Source organism: Tachypleus tridentatus, chromosome 5, assembly GCF_004210375.1.
Source record: "Tachypleus tridentatus isolate NWPU-2018 chromosome 5, ASM421037v1, whole genome shotgun sequence".
NCBI classification, from domain to species: Eukaryota; Metazoa; Arthropoda; class Merostomata; order Xiphosura; family Limulidae; genus Tachypleus; species Tachypleus tridentatus.
The window spans coordinates 10,082,665-10,104,180 of record NC_134829.1 but is presented as its reverse complement, the minus strand read 5'-3'; the positions used below and the strand labels follow the sequence as shown (position 1 = coordinate 10,104,180).

At 33.2% G+C, this 21,516-nt stretch overlaps 1 protein-coding gene across 10 annotated transcripts in view; it reads right to left on the bottom strand.

Moving 5' to 3' along the window:
- Nucleotides 1–21,516, bottom strand: part of htt (huntingtin) — a 303,204-nt gene that overhangs the window by 95,018 nt on the left and 186,670 nt on the right. For all 10 annotated transcript variants that reach the window (XR_013028209.1, XR_013028210.1, XM_076501072.1 and 7 more), the window contains 2 exons: nt 8,079–8,198; nt 7,044–7,469 (listed from right to left, as the gene is read on the bottom strand). Coding sequence is in view for 8 of the 10 variants with exons in the window: in XM_076501072.1 (XP_076357187.1) it covers nt 7,044–7,469; nt 8,079–8,198 (546 nt within the window). In the remaining 2 variants the exon portion in view is untranslated. The remainder of the gene's footprint in view (nt 1–7,043; nt 7,470–8,078; nt 8,199–21,516) is intronic.

Below are 21,516 nucleotides of genomic sequence, written 5' to 3'. Positions count from 1 at the left end.
TAACCATACAATCTTTCTAAAAATAGAATGGTTGCATTTGTAATTTGTTTTCCCCATTTCCATTATGTAAACGAAAATTATTACAATAACAACTACTACTATTTTATTTTCTATGGTATAATTTATCACCAAACTAAAAAAAGCATTAGACAGAATAAAATAGAGAATTTCACTAATATTAAAGAGGGAAAATGTTTTTTGGATTGATTCTGCGATGAACAGGTATAAACACATTTCTCTACTAAACTACCTAATATAGCCACTTTCTAAAATTCATGGTTCACTCTAATTTTCCCCAAACTAACTATGAAAAAAGTATCTGTTTAAAGGGCAACATACACAGACAACACAGTAGAAAAAAAAATTATGAGCTAGAATGTAAAATACACAATAGTTTACAGAGAAGAAACAGAATGTTTACTAAAAACCTACATCAATGAATATGTCAACAGATTTACCAAATCTGAAACAGCAAAATGTGCTTTCCCTGATCATTATCTTTGCAAACATGGATACCCACCTAACCAAGAACCATGCCTCTTTTCTATCAAAACTATAGTAAAAACCAAAAGCTATAAAAAATGAAGTTACACTGAAGTTACATTAATTAAAAGTAAAATGTCCTTAAATTAACAAATAGAAGTTTTTTGAGATAGTCTTTTATGTACAGCAGATGTACATTTTTAAGAGCTATAACTTCATTTTTCTTGTACATAAATGTAGTTATCAAAAGAGATTTAAAGTGACATTTAATCAATAGTAATTTCTCTTTTATAATTTCATCATTTTTTCTAATCTAATTTTGTGTTTTTTTTGAGAGCATATTATTTTCAGCTTAAGATATCTGACTTGTAATAATGAAAAGTAAATTGCATGTGTTTCTACTGACATACATACATAGATGTGTGAATGACAATTTAGAAATTTTAAACTTTTTTTTTCCAGCCTATGTATCAGGTGGAAAAAAATGAAAATGTGAGCTTACTTGGAGCATTATTACTAATAATTGTATTTACACATAGAGAAAACCTATTATATTTGTTTGTACATCAAAGAAAGCTTTAAAGCCTTATTATATCACTGATATGCAGATAATACTTTAATGACTTTCAAAAGGAATTATTGTATTTAAACTTCTATACAAACTTTGAACAGTAAATATATGAGTATATTACATTTATAATGGATAATTATTTTCAACCCATTACTAACAATGCATGTTCAGTATACTACAATCACTCAAGCTAGAATACACATTTATAATTTGTTAGGCCAACTACACTTTTTTATACCCCTCTTGATTTATTTCCTTTTTGTCATAGTATACTATAAGCTGCAAATTGAAAGCTGGTAATATTGCTTCTATACATGACAACACTCATTCTCTATTACATGTGGGAGTAGCATGAACAGGGGATTGATGTTTAAAGTGAACCATGATTTCTTCAACTTTCAGTTGTACAGTTTAATCTAAAAGTTGAAGTCTGGTACTATACTTGCTCCTGCACATGACATCACCCATTCTCCACCACACATTCCTAATGAATATCACATATTAGTTAGTGAGCCCAGACAGCTGTTACAAAGATAGCATGGTAAAACAACTCTGCTGGTTGGTTGGTTGATTTGGTGTTTTATGGCACAAAATAGTTAGGCTATCTGTGCCAAACATCTGATAAAAAGTTAATATTAAAGTAAATTTAGTAAAATTCATAAAAGAAAATTAAGGTAAAACAAATCCAAGTTAAAAAAAAAAAAGGCATTGAAACCAACTTTTACATCTACTTCTACAGCAGTAAGAGAAAAATTACAGTAATTCAAGTTGTAAAGGACTTTCTGTTGCATAATTGTGATTATCGTAAATTGCCAGGAAGACTAACAGGTAAGTACAAAAACCACCATCAGTCATCTGAAGTTGGCCTTTCCAATCCTGGTTCCGAATCATTTGACAGTATGGCCATTTTCAAAAAGTAAAGTAATAAAATTTTTAAAGACTTGTAGCAAAATTTTAATTGTAACTCATCAGGATGACTAACGGGTAGTTCAAACAGCAGTGTTAGTCACCCGAAGTTGGCCTTTCCAGTCCTGGTTTCAAGTTATTTAATGTTACGGCCATTTTCTAATTTCAAATCGAACTAGATGGACTGTAACTTTTAGAAAGGTATCACATTAAAAAAAGGTCTGATGTATAAATTAAAAAAACTTAAATGGCATTAAAAAGATTAATGGCCTTTAAAAAAACTAAAAAAATATTTCGAAGGTGGACAGTGTCACCATCATCAATAACACTGTCTAACGTTATAGACAAACCTTGGGACAGAACATGTTTAAAATGGTACCGTTGTTGAGAGTCATAATGGTGGCAAAAAGTAATGTGCGTCTTATTGTGATCTGTGTCACACAGACTACACATTGGTGCATCACTTCCAGATGAAAGAAAACGATGAGGTAAAAAACTATGACCAATGCATAGTCTAGTTACAACAACTTCCTCTTTCCGATCCTTATGGAAGCAAGATGGCCAAAGTCCAATATAAGGTTTTTTAAAATCCAAAAACGGCTCGTTTGGGTTGAGAAAATATTTTACATAGAAGAGCAAACAACGTTTCGACCTTCTTCGGTCATCGTCAGGTTCACAAAGAAAGAGGTAACTGACCGGAAGCTGACCACATGTTTGAAAGGGGTTGTGTAACTGTGTGTCGAACCGCCCTCTACATTTCGACATTTCTTTGTGAACCTGACGATGACCGAAGAAGGTTGAAACGTTGTTCGCTCTTCTATGTAAAATATTTTCTCAACCCAAACGAGCCGTTTTTGCATTTTAAATTTCTCAACAAGTGGGTTTCTCGACATCACTGAATATAAGGTTTTATTTGAAAAAGCCACCAAGTCGACTGCCAGCTGACACGGAGCCAAGCCTTAAATACAGAACCATTGTCCATGTATGGAATAGGCACAGTGATATAGTGCCACAGCAGATAGACTTAGCTGGGATGTTAGCGAGCTCATTCCAGCGAATACCAACATGACTTGGTATCCAGAAAATCTGGATAGAAGTAGATGTTGAAGAGAAATGGGCCAGTTGGTTTTGAATATCGGCAAGAACAGGGTGTGAACTAATGTGAAGCGATTCCAAGGCCAGTAGAGAACTAAGCGAGTCAGTATAAATAGTGCAGTTTGAGTACTGCTTAGCTTCTATGTGTGATCCAGGGCAAGAGAAATGGCATACAGATCAGCAGTGAACACAGAAGCTGTAGAGGGGATTCTGCACACAGCCACCAAACCATAGCACAGCCCACACAGTGACCTGATTTCGAACCATCTGTATAAATAGGAGTGGAAGGATGGTTCGAAAGAGTTCAGCAAATAACAGACAGTATTTCCAATCAGGGGTGTCTGCTTTTCTCAGATGACTTAATGATAGGTCACATTTGGAGACTATAAGAAACTATGGTTGGATGAACTGACAAGTGGATACAGCAATATTATCCAAGGACAGACCCAATTCATCCAACAACACCTGGATATGAAGGCCGTAAGGAGCAATAGCAGACTGTCTGTTCTGTAAAAGTATGGCCCACCGAGGATGGAAAACACAACCCCAGGTGGGATGCTTTGGTACGGAACAAAGTTTCAAAGCATATAGTAAAGACAGTTGCAAACAGCAGAGGTTCAAAGGAGATTCACGAGACTCTATGTATAAAATTTGAACTGGGGAAGGATGGAAAGCCCCAGTGCAGAGCCAAAGTCCTTGATGAATGGGGTCCAGTATCTTTAAAGCTGAGCTTCTGGCAGAGTCATAGACCAGTGATCCATAGTCAAGTTTCGATTGAATAAGAGCACGATATATCTTTAGCATACAACATTGATCTGCTCCCCAAGTGGTGGAAGAGAGGACCTGTAGGATGTTCAGTGCTCTTGTACATTTGACCCATAGCTGCTTGATGTGTGGTATAAAGGTCAGCTACGGTCAAATATAAGCCCAGGATCTTTGTCTCATGGACCACAAGCAGCATAACTTCACCAATACGGAGTTCAGGATCAGGATGAATACCCCATTCGTGGCAAAAGTGCATGCAAACAGTTTTAGAGATAGAGAAGTTAAAGCCATTTGCTGTGGTCCACTTCAGTAAACAATTGAGGGCAGTCTGTAGCTGCCGAACAACTCTGCTATGAATAGACTTTTTGATTGATTGATTTAGTGTTTTATGGCACAAAGCAGCAAGGCTATCTGCGCCTTATGAATAGACATCCAATTACGTAACATAACACAATAAAGCACCTTTGTTAAAACCAGACAAATGAATATTTAAACACCAAAATAAAGCACCCCTGTTATGACCAGACAATTACTTAGACACCACGGTTTAGCACCCCTGTTACAACCAGATAAACGTTTACTTATACATCACATTAAAGCACCTCTGATATGATTGGACAATTGTTTGTTTGTTGTTATGCATAAAGCTACATAAGAAACTATCTACACTCTACCCACCATGTGCATTGAAACCTTGTTTCTAGCAGTATAATTCAGCAGACAGCACTGTGCCACTAGGGGCTGATCAGACAAACAATTACTTAGACACCACATTAAAGCACCCCTGTTATGACCAGACAACTTATTGCTTAGACAAAAAAAATCACCTAAGGATGGAAATAATGACTTAAACAACAAAGTAAAGCACCTTTGTTATGAGCAAAGAAACAATTAAAAGAGCACAGTATAGCACTTCTAAATAACTAGACAACATTATTTAGACAGCACTGTAAAGCACCTCCCATTATGACTAGACAAAACAATTACTATGACAGCAATGCAAAGCAATTTTCTTATTACCAGACAAACAATTTCTTAAACAGTACTATAAAGCACCACTGTTATGACTAGACATACAATTACGTGGACAATACTGTAAATCTCCTCCATTATGATTAGACAAATAATTACTTAAGAGAGCAAAAATCATCTGTTATAACCAGTTTACTCAGACACTACAGTAAAGCACCTTTGTTATGACCAAACAAACAATAAGTTAGCATATTAACTCTTTCATACTGCACATCCTTTACTACACAACAGAAAGTTTTAGTCTTAAATTCAAAAGTTTAAGTAAACTATTTTTTGTTTAGCTTATACCAAACAGTGTAGCATAAAACTGTAACTAACAATCAATATTTTAGTACTACCCAAGTTTTAATTTTATAATTTTACAAAAAAATATTTTTTTAAAATCCTGAACTTCCTCTAGTATGACACACGTGATGTATTTTCTCTAGACATCTTGTCTACTAGTTTTCCATCACCCCCTTGAAAGAATAATAAATTAAATGTAAAGTACTCATGTACAATTGTTATTACTTAGACAAACTATACTTTTTACAGTCTTCAATTTTGTTTGGTTACAGAGCTATCAATATAAAATTAGACCTTTCCTGCTGTGCCCACCTGTCACATCCTCTCTTTCAGGGTATGTTAACAGTTTTCTCTTATGTTTAATTATATATCACATACAACTGATAAAAATTCAAGGTTTTCAGCTATCAAATGACATAATACATAATGGTGTGTTCTGAACAGATAATATTCAATTTCAGTCAGATTAAAAGCAAAGTTCCAGTGAGAAACTTAATGACTAGTATAGTTTGAAGGCCAGAGAAATTGTCTAATTTTAAACATGTTATTAGTCTATGTTATTTTGGTTCACTATTTAAGTAAATAAAATTTATTTAGTGCATTATTTCCATTACCATAAAAAAATAGCCTTAAATGTCCTCAACATTTGATGGCAAGAAAAAAAAGAAGATTAGGTAAGTACTTCTTTTTTTGTTTTTCATGTTCATTATTTATTTATTAATATAAAGTTAATTAAAATGTAAAACAGGGAATTTTTTAGGTTAGTGAAGATTAGATTAGGTAAAATAAATAACAGTAACATCACAAAAATATTTCATGGGGCAAGCATGCAAACAACACGAGTAATATAATTTGATAGCATGATGTGAGCTGCACATGCTCCGAGTGATTTACAACTTAAAATAATACATAAAAAGGTTAATTTGATTTATTTCTAGTTTGAATCATGTCTGACTACTATTTGTGTCATTATAAGTTGTAAAGTTGAAGGAAGGTTGTGTTAAAAGTGAAATTGACAATTCTCTGTTCAAAAAACAATGTCATAAAATAAATCATTTCACAGATGAGGACCACATATTTCTATTGGTTATAAATAATACAGAACTAAACATAACAGTGAACTATTAACAAATTCTGAAAGAGAAAATGTGACAAGAGGGGTCTGATCTTCTATTTAATAGTTCTGTAACCAAACAAAACTGAAGGCAATGATTATTTTATAGTGGGTAATTTACATTTAAATCTGTACTTATTATAGAGGTGGTGGATAAAATTTAGGATGGAAGATGCATAGAGAAGGTCATGTATCACACTGGGGAAAATTCAGGATTTTTTAAAATACTGTGGTATAAAACTAAAAACTTCAAACTTTTATGCTACTACAGTATGGATTATTAGCTAAGATTTTATGCTATACTAATTGGAATAACATTAACAAAAAATAGATTAATAAACTTTGAATTGTAATTGTGGCATACTCAATGTCAACATAAAGTTGATTATTAGGAAAGCCTTTCAAAATGTATTGTCTAAGATTGATCTCATTGCCCTTCATAGAAGCCTGTTACAAAGGAAACTGATGTTGGGCTATAGTGCATAGCCTAATAAACAGTATCAAAAACAATACAATAGTGATTAACCCTCTTTGTGCAGACTACAACTATTATATTTGATCTAAAAAGTATATTTTATTTAACATCCTTTTCTTTATGAAAATACATATGAGAGTGATCTGGAACACTATAAAATTTACTCACCAACAATATCCTAATGTTTACTAATATTTAAGGAAAAAAAATTATTAGTTTGTATTAATTTTCTTTCACACAATTCTTATTAGTGAAGTAATTATAATACTTGCTGTGACTGGTTAAACTACCTAACATTTAAGGAGAAATGTGTTTACCTCAGCACAAAGTATTGCCAACCTTCCAACATCCACTAAAGAGTCAACAGGCACTTCATGTTGTCCTGGCAACACTTTTAGAGAATGAAGGTATTCAGTCATGGCTGGAATAACCTGAAAAAGTACATCCCAGAATGGAGTGTCTGTAAAAAGATCCACAAGTTTGTTACGATGCTTAGCCTCTCGAGGAGTGTTTACTTCAGCATGGGGTAGGAAAGCTTGATGTGGTCTGGGCAGTAAGCTGACTAAATGAGTAGTGTGTTGTATAAGCGTACTCTTTGCAGCCCTGTATAATGCAGATTCAGGAGATGTAATGCCCCCCAAAGGAGAATCAGGAGTGGAATTAGGAGAGAGGCAGTTATCTGCTGCAAGAGTTAGTTCTGCTCCATATGATAAAGACTCCATTAATATTGACAAATGAAATTCCTAATAAAAAAAAAAATTATACAAAGATTTTTGATATAAAAATATTTACAGAAATAATTAAGCTATAAAATTTATGGCTATCTTTCATAAAAAAATTACATCAAAATTAAATATCTAAAAATATACAATCTACAAAAACATTTCTTTATTCTGAAAATAGCAATAAAAACACAATGAAAATGATAAAATGTAGAGCTACTGTAACATTTTTTTAATCACATGAAAAAACTGTGAAATAAGTATTTCTATAAATTCTTATAATTTAGAAATTCTCATAAATTTTTGGTCAATATTTGTAATCACCAAACAACTCCCATATTATACAAAACATTCAAAAAAGTATTTTCAGACCAGAAAGTTGTGCAGTGATTTTTTTAGAAGCATGAAGCAATTACAATATGGATTAAAAAATTAATTACTACTTCTTTAAAACATTTCAATTTTTGTTAAAAAGGCACTTTCCTTTGACACCCCATTATTCCAGCTAAATACATCAAATTTATTACCGTAACATAGTAAACACGGATCAAACTAACAGAACTATTCTATTACTTTTTTTCTGCCCTCTCATTTTATTTATAAAACAAATACTTTCAAATAAGAACATACCTTTGCAACCATAATAGTTAAAGCATCTTCATATTTGAGTTTGGCTAATAACTGGGCACATTCCTTCACACATGCTTGTTGACTGAAACACTGTTCTTTAACCTTGCCCAAATACCAATCCTACACACAAAACAACAAATAAACAGTGCTATCTAATTTCTGTAATGTATACTGTGTATAAAAGACATTTTAATACTAGAAATAAATGAGATTATCTATATACTTAGTAAAACAAGTAATCTCTCTAAAAAGCTTTAGAGATGAATTTAAACCCTCTGGCATCTACAATCCTGAATTAAAAAGTTATCAATAAAAATAACATAAACTGAATATGCCACTAAGACCCATGGTCTTAGCATTTTCCAAAGATAACTACACGAAGATTATTTTTGTGGTACTTCTAATGCATAAAATGACAGAATAGCGAGGTCCAACTCTGAAAAGCCAACATCCAAAATTAGTGTTGTGTCACCAACTCAACTGTAAGATCTGCCATTATATGTACACTGGGGAAATCAGAATACTAAAGACGACACATGAAAAACAAGAAATAAAGTATTGTCTTGGGCCTTCTTTTTTTGCTCTTGACTGTCAATGATACTTAAGTCTTCCTTTTTTATATTAATTAAATAATGCACCAAAGAACATAAAATAATATATATAAAAAGCAGACAATGTCCCATAACTATCACAATTTTTCTGGCTTTCTAACAATACAAGAGGAGCCATTACAAACTCATCCAAGCTAGTCACTATCTCTCCCATGGGAACAAAGCTTGTACTAACAGTGAAAATAACATTTCTATGCTCAAAACATAAGGTAATATAAAACATCAACTAATACATGAAAATCTTTCTACTGGTCAAACACAATAGAGAAGTAAGTGTGTGAGAGAGATATTAACAAATCCTAAAACAAAGAATGTGACAGGTGGGTGTGGCAAGGGGGTCTGATTTTCTATTTGATGGCTCTTTAACCAAACATAACTGAGCACTATGAAAATTATGCTTAATTTCTGCAATGATAATATTAAAATAAGTAAGTTATTTTAAATTTAATACTTCTTGAAGGGGTGATAGATAAATTAGAGAAAATTGTCTAGAGAAAAATGTTACACTTCTCACACTAGGAGAAATTCAGGATCTTTGTTTAATATTGTCTTTTAAAATTAAGAATTCAAAACTTATATTCCATTAAAATGTAGATTATTAACTACAATTTTATGCTATATTAATTGTTACAACATGAACATAAAGTAATTTAATCAAAATTTGAATGTAACTCAATGAAAACCTTGACTTGTGCAATAAAGGATGCCTGTGGAGAAAAAGTTAATGACATTTCCATCTAATCATTCATCCTTATTTAATTCCTTAAAATTATTTTTATTACACTTAATTATCTCAACAGATTCACAGATATTGCTACTGATGTTTGCAGGTTGTGCTATAAAAAGTTTTCCTCTCACTGAATTGTGTTCAGTTTCATTAACATGCTTAGGTAAAGGACAAATAATTGTATTTGTATTTTTAACATTCCTCTGTGTTCCTTTATTCTTTATGTTATATTTCTTATGGAGTGTCCTAAATAAATATTTCCATGTTTTCATGTTATTTTCAATATACCGGTATTCACCATTAGTTATAGTAAGAATCTGGCCAACCTTGTTCAATGGTCTATATATCAAAATAATATTTTGCTGTTGTTTTCTAAGTTGTTGAATTATTTAACAAGGTAAACTAAGTTTTCAGGTAATGGATTTTAATGCAATGTTTTTATTCTAAATTTTTAATTTATTGACAGTTCTTGGGTTATTTAGAATAATTTTGTTTAAACCACACAGCAATCCAGTGTCTTGTTAGTTTTTTTATTTAAATGAAAAAGGTTTAAGAGTTAAGTTTCTGCCTAAAAAAAAAACAACATACGTGTAAATGGGAATTTTGCTAGAGATTAGTTTTTAATAAATAATAATGGTATTTCTTTAATACGTAATAACTTGTGATCATGTGGACCTTCACACCCTTTCTTTGGAAAGTTCATGAATGCAGTTCTTGGTAAGTAGACTAGAGTAGGTGCTGTTATAAATTCTTGTTCCCACACAACATTCTTGATCTGTGCTCACTTCAAAATTAACAGGATGCATCAATAAACAATTCCAGACACTTATGTCCCTAGAGCTAGGGGACATCTTATATAAAGCCTGTTTCACTAATATCAGGATCAACAACATCATGATTAAAATTCCTTTCTTTCCCTGCTAGTACAGCAATAAGTCTCCACATTTACAATGCTAAAATCAGGGGTTTGATTCCCCTTGGTGGGCTCAGCAGATTGCCCAATGTGGCTTTGCTATAAGAAAAACACAAACACACCTTTCCACTGTTTATTATTAAATTATAACTGACTGTTAGTATCTTCTTGACTACAGAAAATAATTTTAAAATTCTATCCACATAAAGGTGAAAAGTGGTGTTTTTTGAGAACTAGTGTAACATGAATTTTAATGTGAGAGTATAATTACCAAGAATGTTTTTCACTAAATAGTTCAAATTTCACTCACTAAAACATGAGAAAAGGTAAAGAGTTATTCTCCTCAATTTCATATATAAATTTAATAGAATCTATGAATCAGGTTATCACAATACCTTAAACAAATTTCTAGTTTTCTTTTTGCTTCTGCAAACAAAATTTCAAATTATGTTGTTAACAAGTTATTCTTAATTATATACAAACAGCAGAAAGAGGTTTTAACTCTCTTTATACAGACCATGTAACCATCTTGTATTCATTTAATGTCATTATAGTTTTGATACCACTAACTTTTAATACAGTATGTGTAGCTTCACAAAATTTGACAAACTTTCAGTAAATATTACAAGTATTTTATATACCAAAAAATTTTTTTTCTGAAATACTTTTAAATAAACCAAAAATTAATATTTATCTATGAATAGCTAAAATCTTTTTTTGACTTATCCAAGTTCAAAAAAATTTTCATGTCAAGATTAAAAATATTTTTTATGATCTCAAAAATCTCAAATTTCATTTCATAATTTCTCTAAAATTTCTTGAATACATTCCAAATGTATTTTTGTCTTTGTGTGAAACATTTTATCTGTCATTTTCTCTGCTATTAACTCTAAACAAGTTAGTCAATTTGACTGAAGTTGTAACCAACAAAAGAAAGACAAAAATCAGAATAAATCTAAATTACAACACAAACAATATTTGTTTATCCTAAGTAGTTTTAAACTCATAACAATATACATCTATTTATTCTTAACTTTTATAGTTTTGTTGCTTTCTGAACTGTGTCTAACTACTATGTGTGCCATAATAAGTTGTAAATCATTTGGAGAACACTTGGCTCATGTTACACTATCAAATTATATTACCCATGAGGTATTCTGACCTGCTCACTTGTGTACCTTTTAAAATTTGTATTATATTTCTTTACCTAATCTAACCTTAACTGACTTAAAATGTCACCATTTTTACATTTTTGTAACCTTTATAATAATAAATAAAGAATACACACGAAAAACATGCTGACAACTGTTAATGACACTTAACCCTATTTTTTTTATACTAGTGGTAGTAGAGCACTAAATAACGGTTATTTAATTAAATGGTGCACCAAAGAACAAAAGGCAATAACATGGAAAAAAGCACACAATATCCCATACCTATCACAACTCTTCTGGTTTTACAACTATGTGACAAGAGCCATTACAAATTTATCCAAGCCAGTTGATGTGTTTCCTATGGAAACAAAGTGTGTATGTAAAGAGAAACTGATGATTCTCTGTATAGAAAACAATGTAATATAATACATCATTTGATATAGGAAATTTTTGGCTTTTTAATGGTTATAAATAATGTAGCATTAACATCAGATAGTACTGTTAACAAATCCTCAAAGAGAGAATGTGGCAAGATGAGTCTGATTTTCTATTTGATGGCTCCATGACTAAACAAGATTGAAAGTTATGAAAATATATAGTTTGTCTGAGTGACAATAATACTGAGTAATTTACACCATGTTCATTTTGTATTTATTTGATATGTGGTGAATAAATAATAAAAGAGAGGATGCCTAGAGAAAATATTTCACATTTTTCACACCCCAAGGAAATTCAGGATATTTAAATATTACCTAAAAAATTAAGGACTTAAAACTTTCATACTACTAAATTGTGGATTATTAGCTATGATGTTATGCTATACTAATTGTTATAACATAAACAAAAAATAGTTTAAATTTTAAATGTAAGCCACTAAAAACACATTATATGAGCAGCAAAGAATGTCCATGCAGAGGGCTAATCCTGTTTACTGTTGACAGAATTGTCAAGAAATTATAAATGGGGGCTCATTATATTAAAATTATTTGCTGGAAAAAATTAAAAGATGAAGGATTGTGTTACTATGTATACCTAGTTTATCTTGTCAAAAAATGCAAAAATTAAAAAAATATATTTATTTACAATATCTAGATAGACAGGTTCTTAATATAAACTAATTACACAGTTTATTTAATTGGATGAGAAAAACAGGTATATATAAAATAACAGCTAAATGTGTAAATATCTATATAAAATGAATAAACATAAATTTTAAAAATTATGATACAAAGATCTCTCCTTTAGCTGAATATACTAATGAAACTAAGCACACAATTTAATGAGGGAAAAAAGTTATTTTCGCACTACCCACAAACATCAGTAATAATGATGTCTGTGTATCTAATGGGATAATCAAATGTAATAAAAGTAATTTTAAAGTATTAAATAAGAATCAAGGGCTAGAGGGAAATGGCATTAAATTCTTTAACGTAAGTTGTATTTAAGTTTGATCCTGTGATTGCTGAGTGCATGTGTATATATACAGATCTTAACTCATGCAAAATACTGCATTACTAATGATGATGTAGCAAGATGTCAAAAAATGTAAAGCATATGAGACTGTTCCCAGTCTCAAAGTATTTGATCTTTATACAGTTAACCATTAAGTACAATGTTTTATTGAATTTTGAGACTTGGGGATAGTCTTGATTTAAATTAAATGTTGGCTTTATTTCTTTAATACATCTGTGTTATTGAAAACTCACAAAGTGTCATCCTAAACTTAACTCTGAGCAAACATAACTCTGGTAAAAAACCCATTTGTAAATAATTAGCAAGAAACATTCTTACATAAAACTAGTTAGGTAGTTTATAAGGTAATAGATGACAATTGGTGATAAAAGTAGAAAAAAATAAGTGGTTACGTTAGTAGATATCACTTTAATTGAATAAACAAAATTATTTCCCGAGCAATATTGTAAATACTGTTATTTACCAAAATGTTTGCACATGCCCTATGAAATGACTTATTGTATAAAACCATAAAGTGTGTACTCGTGATATCTACATTTAGAAGCTATTAGTGATAAGAGTAACTGAATCAGTTGCTATTACCTAAACAAAATGCAATACCTCCACATAGTATTGTAAGCCTTTGCAAGGTCAAAGAATACTGACACAAGATGTCACTTAAGAAAGTCTTCTCTGATCGACGTTTCAAGTTGAATCAAGTGATCAATGGTGGAATGCTGTCATTCGAACCCACACTGGGTGGGCAATTGGAGGTTTTGATTCTAGCAACCAAACAAGATGAGCATTAACCATCCCCTCTAAGATCTTACAGAGACAGCTTGTTAAGTCATTTGGATGGTAGTTTGAAGGAATCTTGGGATCTTTCCCAGGCTTAGAGAAAGGTAGGACAATAGCCTGGTGCCAGGCATCAGGAAAAGCATTCTTCTGCCAGGTCCAGTTAAAAACAATCAGAAGAATAGCAAGAGAAGCAGGAAATAGATGGTACAGCATCTTGTAGTTAATATCATCAGGTCTGATCAATGTACTACCAGACCAACAAAGAGGAATCTTGAGTTTCACCAGTGTAAAGGGGTGATTATAGTCATAGAGACAATCAGCCTGAAAGGAAAGGGTTGATCGCTCTGCCTGGGTCTTGATGGTTAAAGTTAAAAAGGTTGAGGGAAGAAGCAGAAGTGCTAGATACCTGGAAAAAGCTTTTGCTGAAAGTACTGGTGATGTTCTGGGCATCAGTAACTTCCTGAGCATTGGAGAGCAAGATTGAAAGGTTTGTTTGTTTGTTTTGGAATTTCGCACAAAGCTACTTGAGGGCTATCTGTGCTAGCTGTCCCTAATTTAGCAGTGTAAGACTAGAAGGAAGGCAGCTAGTCATCACCACCCACCGCCAACTCTTGGGGTACTCTTTTACCAACGAATAGTGGGATTGACCGTCACGTTATAACGCCCCCACGGCTAAAAGGGCAAGCATGTTTGGCGCGACTGGGATGCAAACCCGTGACCCTCAGATTACGAGTCGCACGCGTTAACACGCTTGGCCATGCCGGGCCAGATTGAAAGGGGCACAGGAACATATTGTCCACTGACCTTCTAAATCTTGTCCCATATGACTTTGGAACTGGTGGTAGAAGAGATGCTGGTTCTAAATTTAATCCAGAATTCCTTCTAACTTTAACATCTTACTTGCTGAGCATATGCATGAGCTCACTGAGAAGCAAAGCAATGCACTCGCCCATTATACAACCTGTCATTGCAGTATAAAGAAAACAGGCATGAAGTGACTATATCATTGGGTTTGAAAAACATATCCTATAAGGAAAGACACACGGGATGATAAGAATCAATCAGTGCTTTGATATCATCTAAATTATAACAGAAACCTCAACATTTCCATTGTATTAATGTGACCATTTTTATTCAGGTGGAGGAGAACTGGGCAGAGAGCTCTTCTGTTTTTAACCATGTTTTTTCCTTTATTTGAAGGGGGTCTATTGACTTCGATGAATTCTGCCCTGAGTCAAGTTGGCAGGTCTCCTTCTTTGGAAGAAGATTCCAGCAACTGAGGACATGAATGAAGAATCATTCTGCTTCTTGGGGTTGGAGAAGAAGATGGACCCAAGGAAATGCCTAAGCCCAGAACCAAAGAAAGTGGATCTGGAGAGCTGCTGGAAGGAATGGTGGGGCTAGAGATAAGTGATGATGTTGACTCATCGACTTTCTTAACCACAGAGGTCAAAAGAATTTTCACGTGGTTTGAAAACAACTCTGTTGGAGGCACAGAAAGATCTGTCTGCACTCTCACTGTAACAGAGGAATGAAGTACATCAGCATGTGTCTGAGATTGAGTGGGGAGCAATAATTTCAATAGTCTTCAAGCATTGTACCTCTTTCTTTTCCACCCATTAAGAACAAGAAATGGAGTAAGAGGAGTGTGAACCACTAGTTAACACAGTGTGGTTTCAGTTTGCATTCATAGGCATCATGGTCTTATCCACCACAACAAGCACATATTAAAGAACCATGACATGATATTTTTGAGTGACTGAATTGCTAACACTGGAAACATCTGAGAGGACTGGAAGGTATGGCCATACCTTACTATTCAGACAACCCACTATGACTGTGACAGGAGGACGTGTTAATGTAAACGTCAATATCAGAACATTAGAAGGCATCATAATTCCATCTTTGCGATTAGAAATTCAGCACACTGCAGAAATGTCTTGGAAAATCATTGAGGATCTCCGACTTCAGAATGTTCTTTAAATTCCTTTCAACTATAACTCATTTTGAAGAATTCAAAGTTGTATAGAGAGTAACCTCAATGGATATGTCCCAAATGGCTTTCAATTGCAAGAGGAGTTTGGTATGTTGTAGTGAAGACATTTCTTCCAAAATATTTCCAGAGCAAAACTTCCTTACTGACTTGGGGGAACAAGCAAGCCCCTCTAATCCCTTTTGAATAAAAGAGGAAGACATCTTCTTTAAGGATTTCTCAGACAATGAATACAGAATAAGAATAAGGTATTTAGTTTGACTGTGATAGTGACTGCATAACAGAGTCATCTATGAGTGATAATTTTCCAACAGTCTGTTGTTTTTTTCTATTTTTATTTTTCTCATGGATGTGGGTATCCATAACAAATACATTGCACTCCAATGCCAAACAAGGACATTGCAGCAGGGTTTTGTGAGCATTACACCCCCACACCAACATCAGACACAATGTCCACAACACCCGTTGAGAACATCCAACACTGGTACTTGGTTGACCCCAGCCATGGAGGGGCCACCCATCTACAGGAATTCAAGGCCAAAGTAATGTGTTAGGGTTGGACCCTCAACTACCAGGATCTCTTACTCCCCTTCACAGGTTGCCATGCATGGCAAACATGTGGGTGGTTGTTTATATCCCAGAGGAGGTAAACTGAAAGTACACAACCTTCTCTGGGAGACCCCTTCACCTTGCACAGGAATCCACATTGAGGAGGCAAATAAAAAAAATACACTTAAGCTTCTTATAGTGGTAAAGCGTATATATTATTTACAAGGTTTTCGAGTAATTTTTAACTCACAGCAATGTAAATTAACCTTGGTGTGTGAATAATATTAGAGGATTATGCCTAATGTATTATTATTATGTAGACCAAATGTTTGATGGTTATATTACAGAATACAGAAAAGACATTAACAGACAAAGAAATGTTTTTACAGATCTGTTTACAGATGGTATGTTCATGCATTCAGTACCTATTATACCACCACTTCTTGGTTATTCATATGAGTAATACATCAAGATTTTGTTTTTACTTGAAAATATATTTCCAATACATATTCACTTCCACACACACAATAGCTATCTTCCTCAGCTGTTCTGTGCATGTTTCCAAAGAGGTTTGCAAGCTACCAGCCTTATGAAATCTCTCAACTAACAATGTAAAACAACATGAATTTGTGTTACCACATAATCACTCAGCAAAACCATCCACTGATAGAAATGCAATACACACTCATTTACAATGACTCCCCCTACATTTCATGCATATGAATCCTTATTATTTAATGTAGCAATGAAGAAATATCCAATGAAAACTGAGGAACATGTGTGGGAATATATGAAAAGGTAGCTATAAAAATGCATTTTCAGGTAATAGAAAAATGTTAACCTCTGAAAAGATTATTTGCCTACTCATATAGATTAGCTAGAATATCACATTGAGATGGTAAAAGGACAGGTACAAAGACTATGAAAGCATAAACCTACAGAAAATCACATCTTTTCTCATCCAGAGTATGCTTTTCACCCAGATAAAGGAGGATGAAAAGAAGCCATAACTGTGTTGCAAAGCTGGGTAGAGTAGCTATATGACTATCCATGTACTTATATACAAGCCATCAAACAGCCAATATATGTAGAGGTTGGAATTTATTCAGATCATAACGTGTTCTCACCTCTTCAACTGTCAGATACAACAGGTCAAAATCAGCTGTGGGAAAAGGGCACTTTTAATAAGCATCTGTGCTTATCTCCACCACTTTCACTTTCCACTGGTTTCAGTCCAACTGTGGCAGGAGAGAACTGTATGGAATCACGTCTGTATGCATACTTTTTATTTCAACTCTACCTGATCATCAGTCACAATGTGTCTCCTACCCATTGTGAGAGTAGGATGAGTGATGAACCACTGGTATTTAAAATATATTCACCTCAACTGTAGTCAGTTGCTATAGATCCCATGCTAGCTGTGGGTGGAAATCATCACATCATTTTGATATAGTATGCATACATATGAACACCCCAACTCAGCCATTGGTTTCCACAGATCTCATGCCAACTGTGGGTATTTTTTCAGTAAGACATGGAAAGAACTGATTACAAAGTGTTTATCTTAACTTTAGATTTTGGCAGCAGCAGGAGGATTTGTAGGATAAAAGTATATAAAAAAATGGTATAATTAGGTGTTTCATTGGTTCTCTTGAATATTATGATGTATCATAGTTATATGTGTTGGATGACCTGTGATACACTCCAATGCAACCTCATCCCCCACTTTTCACTGTAAAAGGTCCCTTTATTCTATCCCCAGAGGCTGGTCCCAATTGGAGATTCTCCATGGTCCACAAGCCCAATGGCTGGGAACTGGTAAGTGGCAAGTGTCCTCCACTCAAAAAAAGGAAGAAAATCCATGTAGGAGAGAGACAAAAATTGTGTTTGGATCATCATCAGTCCTTCAATTCAGATAGGTCTTTTACTGCGGACCTATTACTAAAAGTTGGCAAGTGCTCTGGTGTTGGCATTTTCCATGATAGTACATGGAATGGACATGAAATTTAATATACATATACAGATACCAAGAACAAACCTCAAATGGTCTTGTAGAATACCCCATCTCACAGTGGGCACTTGTATAGACAGGGAGGATGGTATCAGCTTTTCCATTATCCTGGATACCCACATAATTAACACTAGCTATCTAGTGGGATCCTACTGAATGAAAAGGAAAGGATAAACATTCTGTTCAAAGACAATGAAACTATGAAAGAATGACAACCCGTAGAAGACATACACCAGCAGGATATACAACAGCCATGAGATAGAGATGAATGTGTGAAAAGAATCTACATGTCTACCTGAAAAACTCATCCAAGTGCAAGTGAAGAGCAGGTGAAAGAGAATGAAAAGGATGATGAATAGAATGTGAGCATCTATATCTCAAGACAAACATGTCAGTGGAGGAGTTGATGTGCCCATTCTGAAAAGGAAGAAGGAACAAGGTTCCTAAAAATCAGTGATCCCAGAATAAGGACAAAAGAAGAGGGCACTGTAATAAGACACAACAGTTGTACAACTGGACACAGGAGCTGAACCAGGTCCAAACAGTCCAAGAGAAAAGAAATAGGTGAGAAGTACAACTCACTCCTGAGCAACTGAAGTCTAAGGAAGAAATGGTCAATTCGGGGATGGAAAAGTGAAAGTGTAGTGGAAGAGGGTGTCAGAAGCATGCAGAAGGTGAACACTGGAATTATGATAACCAGAGGAAATAAATATGAGGGAACAACTCAAAACAGATAGATAGTAAAGGATAAGAATGCAATAGCTTGATTATGGTATAAACAAAAACAAACAATATCCCATAAAGGTCTCAGTCAAGTGAGGGAAGAGAACAAAGAAGCAGAATGGAATAAAGAGGACAAGCTAAGAAACAAGTCTTGGTGTTGGGAAAGGAGAAAAGCCATGAATGTGGACTTTAAACAAGTAAGAACTGCAGAAGTAAAGAATACTTAGACAAGTAGGCTGGTAAGAAAGGCACAAAGGTAACATACAAAATTATTAGTTTGAAGATATGGGTGATGGAAGAACCAATAATACCCAACATTGATAGCAGTTAGATATATTTAGTGGAATGATGAGAAGAAGGTGACAAAAATAAGGTCACAGAAGTGAAAGGTCCAGTTTGACAAGAAACAAAATAGGCAAATCCTGTGTGTAAGGGTGAAGGGAGGACAACTTTATTAAGAAGGAAAGTATGAGTGTGTAAACTATGAGAGAGAAGGGATAATGGACAAAAGAGAGGGGGTGGGCTCACTGAACAACCATATCAAAACAAAGGTGGTCAAAGATGCACCAAGATAAGGGCCTAAAAAAATGTAGTTATGTGTAAATCATAGGTCCAGAAGGATGAAACAAATAAGGGAGCAGGTACAGAGAAAGAAGCGCACACACACACACACACACACACACCTCTCACTGACTTTTGAATGGGGGTTTTCACCATTCATGGTTTTCACCTTGATTATTCAAATTATTCCCATCTCCCCCATAGAGACTTGTGTTATCATTAGGCAACCTTAATAATAGCTTCAAATACAGGATTTATATTTAGAAACAAAGAAAACTTTACATTTATTTAGAAAATATAGAGACATCAGTCAGAAGTGATCAAATAAAAAAAGATAAAGAAAGTAACAGACTACACAAACATAAATACAAAGTGAAAAATAACCAAATCATTATGCTTTAAATTATTCCACATATGAAAATATCTTCATTTATTTTAAATTAATTTTGCTACCAGTATCTTTAAGTCTAAAATTTCAATAATACAAAAACTGTGTTTAACCCTACTGACATGGGCCACAGATCAAAGGCCATATCATCATGTTTGTTTGCTTGCATTCCAAATTTTGTTGAATTAGTATTTTATGAATTTATGTTAATAAGTTTGGAATCAAATTATAGACTATAATTCAACTTTAATTCTCAATTTAAAAGTAAATATTTAAAAAGACATCTAAACACTGATTTTTGCATATCATATGATATGTTGAATGCAGCAGTTAGATGTTTATGATGTCCAAATACGAAGTTTATAGTTTCTTAAAAATTAGTAACCCAAATAATTGATATTTACAAGCTAAAATATAAAATATGAACCCCCTATATTTTGAATTTGCCAAGATATTGTTACATTCACTGAATCAAATGCAGTGCCCCCCCACCTCTTTCCAATTTTTTGAAATGCTTACATACATTTATTTTCTTCTATGAGGTGTAAGTAATTAATCAAAAGCTTAGAATGATCCCTGTTGTCTTTCTCAACCTGTTTTGAAATATTTGGACATCAAACTCTTCCTTATCATGCTAGATTTGAAGTGGTGAGGTAAGACTTTAGTCAGCTCAAAATTTCATATCTTTCTTAACCCAAATATAGTTACTAAGCTTGGTAAATTATAATAGAATTATATGGTATTGATATAGTAATTTACGATCTTTGGTTGTTTCAAAATGTATACATAAAACTAAAATTGCTTCATGTCCTCCAGGTGGAAAATTTGATTAGACTTAGCAACCTATAACAAGAAGCAAACAAGTACAAAGTTCTGTTTGTGAAGAGATAACTGGTTCTTGTACTTTTTTATTTGCTGTTCTATGGTTTAAGGAAAATAAGTTTAAGAAAATATTCTAAATAGTAATAATGTATGTATATATATATATATATAATGTATTATAATTCAAACACGACTGTATCTTACAAACTGCTAGCTCACTAAAACACAGCTAAAACAGCTCACTTTGTAAAAGGCTAGTTTTATATTACTAGATATAGTAATGTGTGCATATATGCTAAGTTATTGAATCTTCAGGCATGGCTGGAAGGTCAATATAATAAAAATAACAAATACATATAAATATATAATGATATGAGATTTGAGATATTTAGACTAAACACTTTTATATTTTTGTGTTTTAATTTGTAGTCATTCTAGAATGAAAATAGGATACTTTATATTTCCTTATTATTTATGGTGGTGATGAAGCCAGTCAACTTGACTGACCCAAATAGAGTTTGGGTATAGAAAATAAGAAATAAGGTACAAAGTTTTATTGAAAACAAACATTTGAAACATATTTAGGAGATTTTACAGATTACACAAAGTCTAAGATTTTTGGGATGAAGAATAGTTTTTAATCTTGACATGAAAATCACTTTGTACTTGGGACTAGTAACAAAACAGATTTGGTTCATTTACAAAAAGACTCGTAATGTTTTCTAAAAGTCTACCA